Below are 18684 nucleotides of genomic sequence, written 5' to 3' on the forward strand. Positions count from 1 at the left end.
TCCAAGAAGCTTCAAGATTAGAGTCCTCCATTAAAGACCCAACCACAAGGTTTTCTTCAAATCTTCACTAAGGTATGTAAGGCTATCCAAAACATGGGTTGAGTCCACCCATGTGCCCTATTCTTATTTTGAGGCTAGATATCCATGAAAATGGAGTTTCTTGGTATGGTACATGTTTGAATGAGTATTGTTCCCGTCTTATTTAATTATTATGTATTAATGTTGTTGAGCTAAGAGGTTCCTAAAATGAGCCCTTATGTGGGTATGAGATGATGAAGAAATGAGTTGCTAAATATGTTTTATTGGTCTTCTTAATTATGTAGACTTGATAAAGTATACTATTTTCTTAAACATGATTGCTTATTATAAAAATGTCGATTTGAAGTCTTGAGGATGTGATGAGTCACAAGGATTTTCTCAAATGGATGGAGGTAATGATTGATTATATCTAGATGATGTTATATATGTGCATTTAAAACTTCCTTGAAGATATGATTGGGATTTGATTGTGATAGAGTTGATGAGTTGACAAGGTTGTAATGAGACTTATTGATATGAGTTGATTGAGTTGATTTGATGGAGTTTTATGAGCATTGAGTCTTGGGAGGAGTATCGAGCACCGAATTGGGCAAGAGTATAGTCCATACTCGAACCTAATACCTATGTTGCCAAACGTAGGGGGGATTGAACCGTTACAGTCGGATGCTTCCCCGAGAGCTTTTGTCCTGACATTATAGGACCTGGTTGGATTGGATCCATGAGTGTTCGTCGTTCATGCCCTGGCAAAGTATGAACGGGCGTGGCAACGACGTCGTTTCGTTGTACCTTCACTGGCTCATAAGTGTTGGTTGTCGGTTAAGAGAAACTCCCAAATAAGTTTTGATAGCACTCTGAGTCAGATTGAGTTGAATTGTATATGATTGGTCCAGTCTAAATCATACTCTTGTTTAGACTTAGGACATTTGATTGAGTTGTCATTCATTTTGAGTTGAGCTCCCGAGTTGGTTGAATTATTCTTCCTTGATGTTCATTGTATTCGGCCATTTTACATACTCGTACATTCCATGTACTGACGCCATTTGGCCTGCATCGTTTCATGATGCAGAGACAGGTACTAGAGATCATCAACCGGCGCTCCGTTGAAGATCCACATACACTTCCAGCCAGTCGGTGAGTCCTCCTAGTTTCCGGAGGATATTGGGCCTTCTTGTACAGTTTGATTGTCTTTTCTTTATTCAGATTGTCGATAGCCATGGGCTTGTCATTGGCACCTTTTAAACTTGAATAGAGGCTTCATAGACTGGAGTGTGGGAGGTCGAGCAGTCATTTTGAGGAGTCCTATTTTGATTATCTTCTTTGATTGTAAATGTTTGGCCTTCGGCCCTTATGTTATGAGACGTAATTTCCTTAATTGAGTTTCCGCTAAGAAAATGTGCTTGAACGAATGGGTGACTGTACCAAGTGGTTCGCTCGGAGGTCAGAAATGGCCTTCGGGTGCCGGTTACGTCTAGGGTACCCTCCCGGGGCGTGACAGTAGCTTTATGGACCCGTTATGGCCACTATGAGTTCTTGGTGATGTCCTTTGGGTTAACTAACACCCCGAAACTTTCATAGAGTTAATGAACGTGGTGTTTCACCCGTATTTGGATTCCAACATGATCGTATTCATTGATGACATCTTGGTGTATTCCAAGACTGAGGAAGATCATGTTTTTCATTAATTTGAGGTTGGTACTTCAAAAGTTGAGGAAAGAAAAGTTGTATGCAAAGTTCTCCAAGTGTGAGTTTTAGCTTGATTCAGTGGCATTCTTAGGACACATGGTGTCCAAGGAGGGTATTAGAGTGGATCCGACCAAGATTGAGGCAGTTAAAGGCTATAAGGCCTACTTATCCAATCGAGAATCAGAGTTTTGTGGGGTTGACAGGTTACTACAGATGCTTCATGTAGGGTTTCTCCACTATTGAATCCCTATTGACTAGATTGACTCAGAAGACTGCTGGTTTCCATTGTTCCGATGAGTGTGGGGCGAGCTTTCAAAAAATCAAGGCTTTATTGACTTCAGCTCCTATTTTGACTCCACCCGAGAAGGGTGTGGCGTTTCCTGTGTATTGTGACGCTTTCGGAGTTGGTTTAGGTTGTGTGTTGATGGAAAAGGAGAAAATGGTTGCATATGCCTCTAGACTGTTGAAGGCTCATGATAAGAATTATCCTACCTATGAGTTGGAGTTAGCAACAAGGGTATTTGTGCTTAAGTTGTGGCGTCACTACTTGTATGGTGTGCATTGTGAGGTCTTCACCGATCATAAGAGTCTTCAGTACATTTTCAATCAGAGAGATCTGAACTTGAGGCAGTGCAAATGGCTTGAGTTACGACATGACTATCTTATATCATCCAGGGAAGGCCAATGTGGTGGCCGATGCCTTGAGTAGGAAGACTTCTAGCATGGGAAATCTTGCCGCCATTCGAGTTAAGGAGCGACCGTTGACTTGAGATGTTCAGAGGCTAGCTACTAGCCTTGTCCGATTGAAAATTTCGGAGGATGGTGGTGTTCTTGCCTTTGTGGAGGCATGTTCTTATTTGGTGGATCAGATCCGTGAGCAACAGTTCGAAGGTGAGAAGTTGTGTCTCATTCGAGACAAAATGTTAAGAGGGGAAGCTAAGGAGTCTTGCTTGATTCTGATGGTTTCTTGAGGATTGGAGGAAGGATTTGTGTGCCCAAGATGGGCAAATTTATCAGGCTAATTCTAGAGGAGGCTCATTGTTATCGATATTCCATCCATATGGAAGAGGCAAATTTGTACCATAATCCGAGTCAGCATTACTGGTGGTGTGGCATGAAGAGGGATATTTCTGAATTTTTCTCTAGGTGTTTGACCTGCCAACAAGTCAAGTCTAAGCATCAACGGCCCGAAGGTATGTCTCAGAGGATGCCTATTGCTACTTGGAAGTGGCGGATCACTATGGATTTTGTTGTGGGTCTACCTACCACTGTGGGTAGTTATGACTCTATTTGGGTAGTCGTTGATAGGCTGATGAAGTCAGCCCATTCATCCCAGTACGATGAAGTATACGGCAGAGAAGTTAGCCTAACTTTACATCAATCAAATAGTTTGACTTCATAGGGGGCCTATTTCCATTGCCTCTGATCGAGGATTATTGTTCACTTCTCACTCTTTGAGAGCTTTACATCATGGTTTGGGAACTCCGTTGGATATGAGCACAACTTTTTAACCTCAGACCGATGGTCAGTCCAAGCGAATTATTCAGGTGTTAGAGGACATGCTTCGAACATATGTTATTGACGTTGGTGCTCGATGGGATCAACACTTGCCCTTAGCAGAATTTGCCTACAACAACAGTTATCACTCCAGTATTTAGATGGCCCCATTTGAGGCGTAGTATGGCAGGAGGTGTAGATCTCTGATTGGTTGGTTTGATTCGGCTAAGATGAACTCTTTAGATGCAAACTTACTTAGAGATGCCATGGAGCAGGTCTGTATGATTCAGGGTAGATTGTTGACAGCCCGGAGCCGACAAAAGATTTATGCAGACCAGAGAGTTCGAGCCTTAGAGTTCATGGAGGGAGATCATATTTGGCTCCGACTATCACCCGTGAAGGGTGTGATCATGTTTTCTCTTCTCATTGGCCTTAAAATCTTCATCAGCATTTCCAAGGGTAAAAGTAACATTGACAATATTCTCAGCAAACTGCCTCTCCTAAGATGTCCCTTTGTTTGTCTTCATTGCTTGTGGAACTGTCAAGACCATTTTCTACTATGGCTTTCTTTTGATAATTCTCAATAGCCTTCATTGTCTCTTCCTCATCTTTTTTTTCTTGATCAAGGGATTTAATTTGTCAACACCATTTTTTTCCAACCCTGAAGAATATAATTCTTTATCCTTCTTCCCGTCTTCAGTACCACCAGTTTTACCTTCAGCAGATATAGAGTGTCCTAGCAGTTTACAGTGTCGACAAAACTTCGGCACATTTTTGTATTCAAGTTTTTGGGTATAACCTTTCAAAGGGTGTGATTCATGCTCGAGACCAACCCAAACCAAAATTAGTTTAGGCGTAGTGAGATCAATCTCCACCCTTACTTTCGCCATACTTGGTCTAGTTTTGTTGTCCATATCCATTGATAGAGGTGTACGTACCCAAGGGGGCTACTATTTGTTTGACGTAATTCCAAGTGTGACAATGAAACGGTAAGCCTGGTAGTAAGCCCCATATAGGAACAATGGGAGAATCCTGATCATCCGGCTTAAAATCGGGGGTCGACTTTTCTAACCACACAACTTGGTCCTCTATTTCAATCGATCTTCTAAACTAAACACTATTAGTCTTCCTCATTAGAACAATCAATAAAAACTGTTCTAAAATCGTACACACCAATCTTAACCGTACCTCGTATCGATACTGTTTTGGCAAATTTTTGAACGAATTTTTTCAATCTGTGGTCTAGTTCTGAGAAATTTGCCAACAATAGTGTATCGACATTCCTCAGCCATAACCCCGTAGTAGTCGGAAGCTTTGAAAATGATCGCCAGTATACCATTGTGAGTCGAATATCGAGCTTTCACATCCAAGCTCCCATGGCAATTTTTCTTAGGGTACGAGCTTGTCGGGTTGCTGACTGCTAGTGCATAAGATGATTTGGTTCCATTTCCTTCCTCCACTGTCGTCTTTGCCTCTGTCGGACGCGCCGGAAGAGGGCCGACTGGCATCCCCATCTGCCTGAGCGTGGGGTTCAGACTCTCCAAAAGGCCAGAGTTTGAAGTGGCGTTTGAGTAAACGACTATAATTGTACGGAGAGAATTATTTCCTAAGTTAGGAAGTCCCGAGTTTCTCATTACTCATGTCTTAAATAGAGAATTCGAAATGAGAGTTAATTTCTAGACAGATAGTATAGTTCTCGTTGTAAAAATGATCATCAGTTTCTCAAGTTTTTTTTTTATTTTCAAAAATAATATATACTTGTCCAATACTATAGAAAAGTACCACGAATTACATTTTTACAGGTAAAATTATTTTAAAATTTTTGAAAAATTGGACAGACAATTTCTGATCCTCAAATAATTACTATGTCCATTTTTGTAAGGCATAATAGATAAATATGCCTTTTAACTTGACTTCAAATTTCATCTATGCCCTCTAACTTTGCAGCAGGTACTTAAGCTTGTATAAAATTGAATAAGTAGACACACACGTTCTATGTGGCATCCTACGTGGACAATTTACGTCTTACGTGGTGTCCTATGTGTATTATGCCACGTAGGATGCATGTGTCTACTTGTTCAATTTTATACAAATTTAAGTGTCTACTTGTGCACATCCAAAGTTAGAGGGCATAGATGAAATTTGAAGTAAGTTAAAGGACATTTATGTATTATGCCTTTTTGTAATATTATTTTTAATAGGGGTGTACATGGACCGGGTTGGTTCGGATTTTTTACAAACCAAACCAAACCATTTGTGTCGGGTTATTAAATCTATAAACCAAACCAAACCAATAAAAGTCGGGTTTTTCGATATCAATTTTTCTCGGGTTTTTTCGGGTTTCTCGGGTTTTTTGGGTTTTTTGGGTTTTTTGGGTTTTTTTCTGGTTTCTCATAGTATCAAATAAAAAGCACAGAGCAGTGCTTCTTAAAAAGAGTTCTAGTACAAAATATCAACATATAAGATAGAGGCACAAAACTGTTTGAAACACTGTTTGAAGTTTTAACTTTATAATATAACTTTATAAGATAAGTTTTTTTTGTATATTATTTAAATGGGCTACTCAAGTCCAAATCTAAATGTAAGAAAGAAAACAAAAATTATGAAAAAATTTTAAAAAATATTTATAAATTACATTTTAATAAATATTTTTATGTATAACATAATTTAAAAGTAGTATATCTATAATCGGGTCGGTTTGGGTTCGGTTTGACTTTTTTTAGTTAAAACCAAACCAACCCTATAATGGTCGGGTTTTTTTTCAAACACCAAACCAAGTCAAACCAAACCACTAGTCGGGTTTTTTTTCCGGTTTGGTTCGGTTTGTCGGTTTGGTGCCGGTTTATCGGTTTGTCCTGTACAGCCCTAATTTTTAAGCAGAGGAATTAAGATCTCTTGACCTTTTATAAAATGAATAGAAGAAGATTGGACTTTTTCAGATATTTTATGTCTAGCTAATTTAAAGGTTGAGAAAATTAACAAAAACCTTATGAACTAGGAGGATGCAAAAGCTATCAAAAAGTAAAATAAAACAAACCAAATTGTTTTCTATTTCAAAACACAATACCTATGTTTTGATGTCATACAAGAACTCTAAATGTTGCATTCATAACAGACAAATGCAACATTATTCATACTTTTTCTTCCTTGATTGGTGCAAGTTATTCATTCTACTAAGTTCTTAAATATAAACTAGCATAACATAATTCCTGCAGCAACTGTTGGAAACCCGAAGCTAATTCTCCATCGTGATACGGTCTGTTTCCTCAGAACTTCCATCCACTACTGGTTCCTACAAATCCAGAGAAGCAAGATTCAGTAGATGTAGATTTCTGTGTAATCTAATTGAACAGAGTAACATGCAAGTGTTTGAAAATAAAAAAAGTGGCTATAGAGTTCACCGATCAATATGATGATGATATGAAATGAGTTTAAATGAAGAAGTTGGAGATCATATAGCTGACCTCAACTTGTTGAGGTCTGAGGCCTAGTAGTTGTTGTATAGAGTTCACGGGTCATAACTGAAAGGCATAAGATATAAGGGTACTAAAATTGGATCACCGCCAATCAGGTGGTCAAACAACCTCATGAACCAGTAGTTTGAAGGTTCTAGTCATGCTGGAAGGTAAGTGGAGCACTAGTGATCCTCCTGATGGAGTGGTGGAAAAAAAAGACCATTAACTTTTGGGGGTGAGAAAAAAACATTCTTTCAAACATTTCATGTTTTGCAATCTGAAAATAGTATCCTTTTCTTCTTAATTCAGAGGTATACAGGAAATGTCAATTATCAAACTTAGGTACCACTAAGCATTTGAATATGCAGATCCATTACCTGCAGCAGCGGTATCCTCAGTGTTGACCGAAGCCACCTAGAAATTATATTGCTAACAGTTACTTTCCATACTGGATGTCAGTAAAACAGTTAAGTATCCTTCCAAAAATGACACAATATAAATGACAATTTTGTTCAGCTTAAAATCACTTTACCGCGACATTTTCATTACTCTGGAGAAATCGTTCGCCACCCAAGAGTTTTGCCTGGTAAGAAGAGTACAAAACAGTATCATGTCAGTGCTAACTCCGCAACTAAACAATTGGTACGTCTTTTTTTTATGTGCGCGTGTTTGTTGGTGGGAGGGGGTGCTTCATTTATCCCCCCCCCCCCCGCCCCAATGAAATAAAAGTAAACAATCATAAGCCTTGAGATATGCTCACTTTTGATCGTTGAATCTGTTTCATAGCACTCCTAAGAAACTGCTCAGATGCATCAGCTTCTTGGACTGAGCTGATATTCTCCACTTTCGGTTCATAATACCTGCCTGGTCCAACGGAAAAAATCATTATACCTTATATAAGAGGGAAATCTTTAGAATATCAAAAAAGGAGATGCAGGACGAAAAAAGAAAGACAGGAAGGAAATAGAGAGTGATGAACTCTTCAACCTTATATTCTGTCGTGCTCCACTTACTGTTTAATTGAGCTTATTAAGCTTCTCCTCATGAGCCTAATATGGAAATACATAAAAACATATATGAAGTTACTGAGTTTTCAGTAATAACAAATATAAGCTTATAACTACTGGCTGAAGGTGAACCTCTTTCTAAATATTACCCTATCCGAGTGATATATCCTTGGATATTTTAAGTATACACAATCAACACTAATGTGGAAGCATCAGATCTTACCTCGACACTAAATTCAGCACGTTGACCAATATGATCACCATTGTAAAGTACCCAGCAAAAAGACAAAAATTATTCAATCACATAGAAAAATACCAAGCAAATAAAGGAGAAAACAAAAGAAAAGAACAAGAAGTAATGTATCTGCTCTGACGAACTAATAGACTATTACATATAAATGAAGTATAATAGGAGAGAAGCATACACAGCTATCTTCTTAACCATTTCTCCTTCATATTTTGACTGTGTGAGACTCTGCATCAAATGTTGCAAAATGGAAGGCATGTTAAGGTCAGATGAAACCTCCAAGGACTTGCCGCTCAGTAAAAGATGTGTAAAACTTAGTACCTGTCCATTTGGAATGGATCTTTAACAATCATGTGGATTGGGACAACAAAAAAAACATACGGAATTGACAAAGTCTAATTCATGGATTTGGCATATTGTAATTGAAATAAACATACCGTCAATTCAGTTCGCCAGGCTGGTTCATAATCTGGAGCATGGCATCCTCAAAACTAAACAACCAAAAAAATTATATCACATTCTGTATCTCAAAACTATCATAAAGGAAATGTAGAATTTCAAACAAAAAAGATCATTCTAGAAATTCCATTCACCTTTCTTTGTTAGAATAGCTGGTCACTTGACAGTCTGGAGAAAACATCAGAAGGGCAACATCTGCGTCACGTAAAACAGCCAACTCATTTGACTTCTTAACAAAGCTATCCTTGAACTTTGAATAAAACAGTTGACGGGATATTGGATCCTCAATTTTCTTCATCACAAGCTTATTGCGACCCATGAATGATGAAAACTATAACTGGAAGTTAGATGCAAGGTGGTTCTTTAATGAACTGAGAAATATAGATCAGCAGAAAAGAAAAAAGGAAAAAAAGGTCAAACCATTTAATGCATTGAAATGTTAGTCTTAGGTCAAAGCATTTAGTATGTTGCAATCTAATAGAAAATCTAATATTGAATCAGATACAGAGAGATTTTGTCAAGAAAACAAGTTTCAGTGCTAATATTTAGTCAACATTAGATTTTTCTACACATCTACAACCAGGTAACTAGCATCCACACAATTAATAAACAGAAATCTGCGGGTTGTAACCTGTCGAGTGGAAAATAACAATAACTCCTAAGCTCTTTCTATCACATAATGATATTAGACAAGTCGTATCTATCACCTTTCCAAAGAATTTTAAAGGCTATATGATACTTATAGAAGAATTTATATTTTGATATCTCAAGAGAAGTAGAAGGTGTATGGGACGATCATATTAATTAAACATAACTAAAATATTACATCAGTAAAAGAAATTAATGTCAGTGTAGAGTAACTCTATTTCTTTTTAGTAGGCCTATAGCATTGCACCATAGAGAAACTAAGACGTCTAGGTCAAAGTCGGATTCAAGATTTTACGTTTATAGCTTTTGGATTAATCTAGACAGGACAAATATTGGGACTGAAATAGATTAATTGTAAATATTGCATGTTTTTTTTTGACAAAAATATAGAGTCTGAACCAAAGCTACTGAGTGCTGCCAAACCCATAACTTATGGTGTGTATCCGCCCAGCTAATGATGAAACATGATACTTAATAATTCTACAACTATAAAATAGTTATAAGAAAAAATAGGTCATATCATTTTGCTGAGTGACTTCTTCCTCTCTCGTCTATCAGCTTTACCCATAACCTACCATTAACAGTAATATATATGTCCAAGAAATTTTTTGATGTCCATATTATATTCTGTTCTTTTTCTTAATAGCGGAGAAATCCTCAAGGACCAATGACACATGGTTACCTACTCCTGGGATAATAGGTCTGTCACTCTAAACTTCTCTATTTAAAATACTGGGCTTTTTTTGTGGCAGAGTTCAAACTCGAATAGTGAACTCAACTCATACATTACTCTTACCACTATACCAACCCCCCCCCCCCCTCTCGAGGCAATCCATTTATTTAGTTCTTTATATACCGATTCAAATTATAGTTCAAAACTTTATCATTGCACCCTTTGATCCTGATACTGTAGAATCAAGTATCAACTCATACTGAATGGTGAACCCAAGAATTCTTCTTGTTTGTTTAGTGATGACTCATGAATGAAACGGACAAGCTTTAGATTATTGAATGTGAACTGAGAAAGTCATAAAAGCCAGCAAACCTCAACCTTCACAAACTCACTACCCAAATAATGTCATCCCTTCTTAAAAGCAATTGCGTTTTGAATTGAAGTAACACAAACTTGGCTTCCCACTGTATAATTATATATGGTTCTTTGGAAAAAACTAGCATTTTCTCAGGCATTCATGCCCATTGGCTGCAGGAAGATGTTTTTCTTTTCACTCCTTTTCAAGCGTTTCTAAATTGTAATTCCACTTGCTTGCTAATAGTTAAACCCTTGATCTACCTGAAGCAATTTCCTGGCTTCTATGGAAGTTATATTCATCACAAACATTGTCTTTCGTTTTTCATTTTCATTTTTTAATATTGTCTCTATTTGTTGGCATGTGGTATGGCACCAGTAATGGAGCAGAGTACACAGGAGAAAGGTTTTGTGTCTTTCATTGATACAATGTGTTATTTAAATACAAAAGAAAGGTTTTGTGTCTTTCATTGATACAATGTGTTGTTTAAATACAAAAGAATTATGTGGTAAAGGATTCCACTATATCAGTAAAACTAATGAATCCTATCAAGTAATTAAAGGTGCAGAATCCTAAAATATACAATAATAAAATCAAGAATATATGATACAGATATGGAAAATATTCTATTCTGATTCAGCTTCTTTATGCCCCGCAAGTTAGGGGGTGGTGGAATGACTCCTAACTTGGAGATAGCCCATTGTGTTTGTGCTTTAGATAAGGATTTCATAAGTAGTTCAGCTAGCTGGTCAGCTGAGTGAAAGTGTACTATGCGGAGCTGTTGACGTTGGACTTGGTACCTGACAAAATGAAAATTGATGGCTATGTGCTTTATTCTACTGTGGAAAACTGGATTTTGGCACAAGTAGGTGGTGCGAATGTTGTCACCGTAGAAATTTGGTACATTATCAAGAGAGATACGAAGCTCTTTGAGAAGAGTGGTAAGCCAATTTGTCTCGGCAAAGGCATGAGCAATGGCACGATACTTGGCCTCAGTTGAAGATCGATCAACTGTTCTCTGTTTCTTCGAAGACCAAATGATTGGTGTTAAGCCAAGATAGATAACATAAGAAGAAGTAGAGGTACCAAAAAACGTGGGCCTTTTTACATAATAAAGGGGGAGAGCGCCAGGAGAACGTCGAGACGCCCACGATCATCGTGGTCTCCTGCCCAATCAGCATAGGTATAAACATGAAGGGCAGCATTAGATCCATGGAGAAATAGAAGCCCATGATGGATAGTTGATTTGAGATACCGAAGGAGGCGCTTCACAGCTTGCCAGTGTGTGTGAGATGGCTAATGCATAAATTGGGAGAGCTTATTAATAGTAAAGTTTATGTCCGGTCTAGTAAATGCAAGATACTGGAGCTTGCCAATTGCACTTCGATATTGTTTTGCATCTGTAGGAGGGAATCCATCATTCAACCGAAGTGAACTCGTGGTGGATAGAGGTGTAGAGACACCCTAAATGGTTGGAGAGTGCGGTCTTGATATTGTTAATAGTTTGCAAGTTATTGCCTGTAATAACAATGTCATCTACATATACAAGCAAGAAAATGACAGTTTTATGAGAGTGTAAGCTGAATAAAGATTGATCAGAATGAGCCTTGCAAAAACCAGCAGAAATGAGAAAATTTGTAAGCTCGGTGAACCAAGCACGGGGTGCCTATTTGAGACCAAACATGGTTTTTTTTTAGTTTGCATACATAGTTTGGGTAAAATTAGGATTCTCAAAATCTTTCGGTTGTTTCAGGAAGACTTCCCCAGTCAGTGTACCTTGTAGAAAAGCATTATTTATGTCTAGTTGATGAAGCGGCCACTTGTTTTATGTGGAGACGGCAAGTACTGTTTGAATGGTTGTTGGATTGACAACCAGACTAAATGTATCGACATGATCGATTCCAGGACGTTGAGTGAAACCTTTGGCAACAAGGTGAGCCTTGTACCATTCAATTGATCCATCAAGTTTGCACTTGATGCGATCGATTTATTCTCCACAAGATTTTGGTGATCAGATGGAGGAATAAGGTTCCATGTTTTGATGCTCATGAGAGCGTCAAATTCACTTTGCATAGCTTGTCTCCATTATGGGTCCTTGCAAGCTTGTTTAACTGTGACTGGTGGTATTTGGGATTTAAGGATGGCCATGGATGCATACTTTGGATTGGACTTAATGATTTGATGTTGGGAGCCGGTGACAGGGCGTCGTGGTGATGAAGGTTGGTTGGTCTGAGAAGGGAGGTTAAGTTGTATTGAGTTCTGCTGTTGGGAAAGGGAATTAGAAGGGGGGAGTTGTGGATGATTCAACAGTCAAAAAGGAATTATCTAGAGGGGAGGAAGTTACCTGATTTTGTCAGATTGTTGGAAGTTTTGAGGGAGGGCTTACAACTATTGTTCGTGCAGTAGAGTCAAAAATATTGAGTAGAAGAAGATGTATCCGAATCGTATGTGAAATTAAACCATAAAATATTCTGAGAGACTCCCTTATATTTGAAAAAAATATTTTCACAAGGAAAAATATTTTCCAGAAATTTACGTCCCAGAAGAAATATATTTTCGAGGATTCAGGATCAAAGCATTGATGACTATGAAATTGAGTGGAGAATCCTAAATAGACACATGGAGTGGATCTTGGTTCAAGTTTATTTTTAGTATATGGCTTTAGCCAAGGATTGCATAAGCAACCAAACGTAAAATGTGAGAATATTGGGAGCAATACCAAAGAGGGCTTGATATGGAGAAATATTATCCGAGGATGCAGAAAATCTATTAATTAAGTAAACAACAGTTTGGCAAGCAAAGCTCCAAAATTAGGGCGGTAGTGATGCTTGGTGAAGTAGGGTTCTAGTAGTTTCTATAATGTGCCTATGACGTCTTTAAGCAAAGGAAATTTTGTGTGGAGTATATGGGTGAGAGGAAAAATGTTGAATCCCAAATTCAGCAAGAAGTGATTTTAGTCCCTTAAATTCTCCTCCCCATCAAAATATAGGATGAGAATCTTAGTATTGAATAAAAATTCTCAATGAGTGATCGGGATTCAGAGAAGACCTTGACTACATCACTCTTTAAGTGTATAGAGCCAAATATATATGTGTAATGACATTGAAGGTCATTTTTGATAGTTTTTGCAAAATTAACATTTTACCCCTCTCGATAGTTGTACCGAGTCATGTTTGATCAGTATCCGAAGTCAGTTTTGTGAATTTTTTTGAAAAACTCAAATTTTTGGAAAAAGTTGAGTTTTAGAAGCTTAAGTTGCTTAAAAGTGGTATTCGATGTCATTTGGAGTTTCAAGTCTCTGAATGAAATTTTGTCGATTTCATCAGCTCCGAAATGTGAAATTTGGTCTAGGAGAGTTGACAAAATCAGATTTGGATCTATATCATGGATTTGAGGCCTTGAGTTGAGAATTTATGAAATTTTGATCATAGAGTTGACTTTGGTCAACATTCGGAGTTTGGATACTTGGAATTGAATTATGATGACTCCGGTGGTTTTGGGAGATGATTTTACGCTTAGGAAGAGTTTCTGTGTATTGTTTTGAGAAGCTTTGAGGGCGTTTTGGTCTTTTTGAGGCTTAGAGTTAGTTTGACTGCGACTTGTTGTATTCCGGATTAAGGAAACCTCGAATTCAAATTTTGACAGTTCCATTGACTCGGGAACATAGAGTTTAGTACGATATCATATGTGGTTTGTGTGTCTGGGATTCCGAACGAATCCTGAGGGTAGACTTTTGTGACTTGGTGGAATTTTGGGTTTCTGATATCAGGTGCCTTCTCTTTAGAGGAGACCCTTCGCAAAAGCGAAGGGGGGGGGGTTGTATGGGCTTCACAAAAGCGACACTGATGTCGCTTAAGCGAAGGTCACGAAAGCGAACCCTGTGTTGCTTTTGCGACATCTGAAGGGGGTTAGTCGGGGTTTATGTCATTTCTTTTATTTTTGAGACCCAAAAACTTGGATATGCGATTTTTGAAGTGGGATTTCTTGTCTTATTGATTGGGTAAGTGTTTTTTACCTAGAAACTTCATTACCCATCCATTATATCATGATTTTAACTTTGAATTGAGGATTGTGGACCCCAATTTTGAAATTTTCTTCAAGGACTCTGAATTTCTTAAAATGATGATTATGGGTTGTTTTGAACTCCGTTTTTGAAATGGTTTTCTCTAATGGATTCCTAATGCTTTGGGGATCATTTTCATACAAAGAAATCTTGGATTTAAACCCCATTTTGAATCGAATTCTTGAGCCTTTTTGACCCTTTTGCCGGAATTTCTTGATTTTTTGTGTTGTTAGCTTTGTAATTTGATTGTGAATCCCTATTTGGATAGGTTGTGGTGTTTCGGATTTGATTCAGAAGGGAAAGGCTCAAATACTCAATTCACCGGATATTGATTGAGGCAAGTGAGCTTCTAGAACCCCGTAAATCTTATAGATTACATGAACTTGCTTTCGAATATGTGTTGGGGTGAAATGGGAATAGGGTTTGTGATGATAAACATGTGAATTGTGCCTAATGAAAGATCAGGATGATAACAAGGACTATGTGTACTATGAATTGATCGAAAATGTGGACTCCTTGACTTGAACTTGACATGAACTTGATGAACTGGTCATTTGCTCATCGTTGATTATGGGAATTGACTTGGATACGCTTGCTCACCAATTGATCTTAAATGTGATAAAAGGGATAATGAAGTGGAGACATGATGACTTATATGATGTAAATTATGTACTTAATGAAGTTATTATATTATTGATAGTGTGACGTAATTTGCATTGTGACTGTGAACACTATCATTTTCTTATTATTTGTGTGAACATGCTTATTTGCATTGGTTCTGGAATACTTTGATGAGACTCGATTGATACTTATACCGATGGAAAATGGTTTCGACAGATTCATATTGAAAGGAAAATAGGGATCGGGCCACACATCTCTAGCGGGAGTTATTTATAAGAGAGATGGTCCTTGGGAGGACCCCATGGGTTCCGGTCTATTATACAGCGGATATATATCATTAGGACAGACATGCATCATCCTACGTGACATCACATTGCATTGTATTGCATCTTATCTGTCATTGTGAAATTGTGTATATGCCCCTTTTGTTCTGAGATTGATCTATTTGAGACTGATTTGATATATTCGGTGATGCTAATGAGTTATTGTTGATCTATGTTCTATATGAACTGTGTAGAATAGATTGAGCTGAATTTTGTTCAGGTTGTAGTTGAGGAGGTTCGGTTGGGAGGAAAGGAGTTCTAGTATGTGCTAGATTTATCTGGTTTTCTTGGTTGGCTTGCTGAGTACCGTGTTGTTTGATACTCACTCCTTGCTATCTACACATGTGTAGGTCCCAAGCTCGGACAGTGACTTTTCTTTCATTTCTTTCATCTGAGGCTAGTTAGAGGAGACTGAGAGGTAGTTGTTCGTTGTGGGCGACCCCCTTGGTTCCTTTTGTTATACTTTGTTCTATCCGAGTGACAAAGATATTGAGACTTGCATTTATTTCTACTTTTGTACATTTAAAGGCTTGTACATGTGACAACCAGTCCTTTGGGGGTGTTTTAATTGATTAAGACTTCTGCTTTTGTTTATTTATATGTCTATTTAAATTGTTTTTGCTTTAATTTCCGCAAACGTTGGGTTTTAGGCTGACTTGTCCGGTGGAAAAGAATAAGTGTTATCACACCCAGATTCAAATCGTAACAATTTGGTAAATTAATCGACAAAAATAATGTAATAGCGCTTTTGATCAAGGGAGAGTATGGGTGAAGGACCCCAAACATTGGTATAGAGTGTTTCAAAAGGCCTAGAACTTTGCAAAGAGTTATGTGAGGCAATTGCACAAATTAAAAGATTGAAAATTATCAAAATAAGACAACTGATAATTTCTTAAAAGAAGCTTCAAAAGACGGATATTAGGATGTCCTAAACGACGATGCCACAGAGATAAAGGAACTTAAGAAGTATTTGCCGCATAGGTTGTAGGAGATGAATATGTTAAAGTCGCAAACGTTGGTCATAGGTTGTAGGACATGAATGTGTTGAAGTTGCAAATGTTGGTCATTCATATAAATCATCTATATTCTGGCCTTGTAATAGTGGTGCCACCGTAGTCAGTGCCTTCACAACAAAAGAAAAAGGAAAGAATTCAATAGATGTTTGGTTTTGTCGACAAAATTTTGAAACAGATGTAAGATTCTTTTTAATTGATGCATGGAGCACATAGAATATTATGTAAATAAAAGAATGTATGGGAGTATTTAGTGCAGTGAAACCATGTGGGCGATCGAAATACCATTACCATCACCATTGAAACTTGTTCAGGACCCGTGTATTCATGTGGAGAGGCTATGTTTTGAGAATCAGCAGTGATATGGTGTGAGGCACCGAAATCCAGAATCCATCGAGCAGTATTGGAAGAAGATCGAGCAGCAAACATAGCCTTAGCGTCAAAATGGTTATGCGACTTGGAACGACAAACATTTGTGGTGTAGCCAAATATTTCACATAACTAACATTGGATTTTCATTTTGGCCTGCAAAGGGATGGAGGGACACCATGGATGGGAGAAGTTTCCATTGCTTTGAGTGTGTTGGGTACGCTATTGTTGCATTCCAGAAGGAGTAGTTTGTGAATGCCATTGAGGCTGACCAGACCAGCGAAGAGTTTGTCTTCTGCTATTGTTATTGTGATTAGATGTTCGTTGTGCAACTTGAGAAGTGATAGGAGTTGGTGGTTGCTTCTTTTCAGCTTCCTTTAGATAAAGTTCATGATCTGTGAGCTTGTGTGCCAATTCCTCATATGAAATAGGAGAATTTCTTGTATGAATAACAGTACTTAGGGCCTCATATTCAGGTCCAAGACCACTCAAAAATTTTACAACCAACTCTTCGTTAGAAGTGCAAGCACCGGCAGCAGCTAATTCATCAGTGATAGTTCTTATTTCCCTGAGATAATCGATGACAGATTTTTGATCTTGCTGAACTTTCACCAATGCATCTCGAGGGCTGTAAATCCTGGTTTGAGATCTGTTTGCATATTTAGTATGTAAATAATTCCACGCTTGTTTCGAAGTTTCTGTAGAGGCAACTGATGGTGCAATGGTGGAGTCAACAGATGCCATTACGGTGTCGCAGATGAGATTATCTTGCTGAAATCGGATTTTGAAATATGGGTTGACGACATCTTGTGTCCCTTGCTTAATGGTGCGTGGAGGTGGCGTTATGGATCCATCAAGCTCATTAAGTCAAAACCCATTCATGACCTTTTGGATTTGACCAACCCATGTTGCAAAGTTTGCACCACCAGTAAGTTTGATTGGAAGTTGTGTAGTTGGGTTGATGTTAATGAACTGCGTTTTGGTTGCAGCAACATTCACAATTGTGGAAGAAGTGTTGATTGGGTCGTTGTTGTTGAAATTGATGTTTGAAGCAGATGAGTCCGCCATTCATTTTAGGAGGTTTGGAAAGGAAGGGGAAAAAATACTTGGTGAATAAGATGGGAAGATGATTACAAGTGTATACTCGTTTATGTGTTGATAGCTCTAATACCATAATGGAACAGAATACACAGGAGAAAGATCTTTCATTGATACAATGTGTTGTTTAAATACAAAAAAATTATATGGTAAAGGATTCCACAATATCGGTAAAACTAATGAATCCTATCAAGTAATTCAAGGTGCAGAATCAAAAAATATATGTTACAGATATGAAAAATATTCTATCATGATTTAACTTCTTTAACCAGATCCATCATTGGCCACCAAAGGCAGCATCTTCTCTGATATTCTTTCCATTGATCCTTTCCCATGTGGCAATAAATGCTTCGACAGGGCAATTCCATATGTTGGTAATAGTTTAACATCTGATCTACCTGAAAACATTCCCAAATCCTATGATAGTTTATAGGAGTTTACTTTAGCAAGGAACTCAAGTAGGCAAAAATAAATAAATAAATAAATAATAGGCTATATATTATTTATTTGAGAAGAGTGAGGGAAACTCATTTAAAGACTTTGTTATCACTCTCTTAGAGAACATGATAAAGGCTAAGAAAGAAGAGAATGTAGCGATAAATTAAACTACGTCTACAAGCTACTAATGAAGTCCCTGAATGAGAAATTTGGTATAAGCTGTGAAAGCACTGCTACGAGTTGTGCAATGATGATCGCCTTGATCGAAGTGATTCAAATATGTGACAAGTTTTTATTCAGTTATCCTCTTTATAAAAAATCAAAATTTCGCTTCCATCTAATGCTATCTTGATTATTTCAATACAATTTACTAATATTATGTGACAAGTTTTTATTCAGTTATCCTCTTTATAAAAAATCAAAATTTCGCTTCCATCTAATGCTATCTTGATTATTTCAATACAATTTACTAATATATTAGTCGAGAGTTTATAAATACACAACTAATAAAAAATATGACACGATAACGATTTTATGTACGGTGTACCATAAGATGTAGTTTAACAAGTAAAATTTTCAACGGTCATTCAACTTTTATCCTGCAAAATCAATCAATCTAGTTTTGTATCAATAATAGAGTTACTCAATTTTTGAATTTTCACTTACACAGTCACTCTTGTTGGATTGTCATCTTCG

At 37.5% G+C, this 18684-nt stretch overlaps 1 protein-coding gene across 1 annotated transcript; it reads right to left on the reverse strand.

Moving 5' to 3' along the window:
• Window positions 1-16674: 16674 nt before the first annotated feature.
• Window positions 16675-17520, reverse strand: LOC129892670 (uncharacterized). Its single transcript, XM_055968255.1, has 2 exons — window positions 17338-17520; window positions 16675-17223 (listed from the first exon to the last, which is right to left on the reverse strand). The coding sequence occupies exons 1-2, from the start codon at window positions 17518-17520 to the stop codon at window positions 16675-16677; spliced, it is 732 nt and encodes a 243-aa protein (XP_055824230.1).
• Window positions 17521-18684: the final 1164 nt, after the last annotated feature.

Source organism: Solanum dulcamara, chromosome 6, assembly GCF_947179165.1.
Source record: "Solanum dulcamara chromosome 6, daSolDulc1.2, whole genome shotgun sequence".
NCBI lineage: Eukaryota > Viridiplantae > Streptophyta > Magnoliopsida > Solanales > Solanaceae > Solanum > Solanum dulcamara.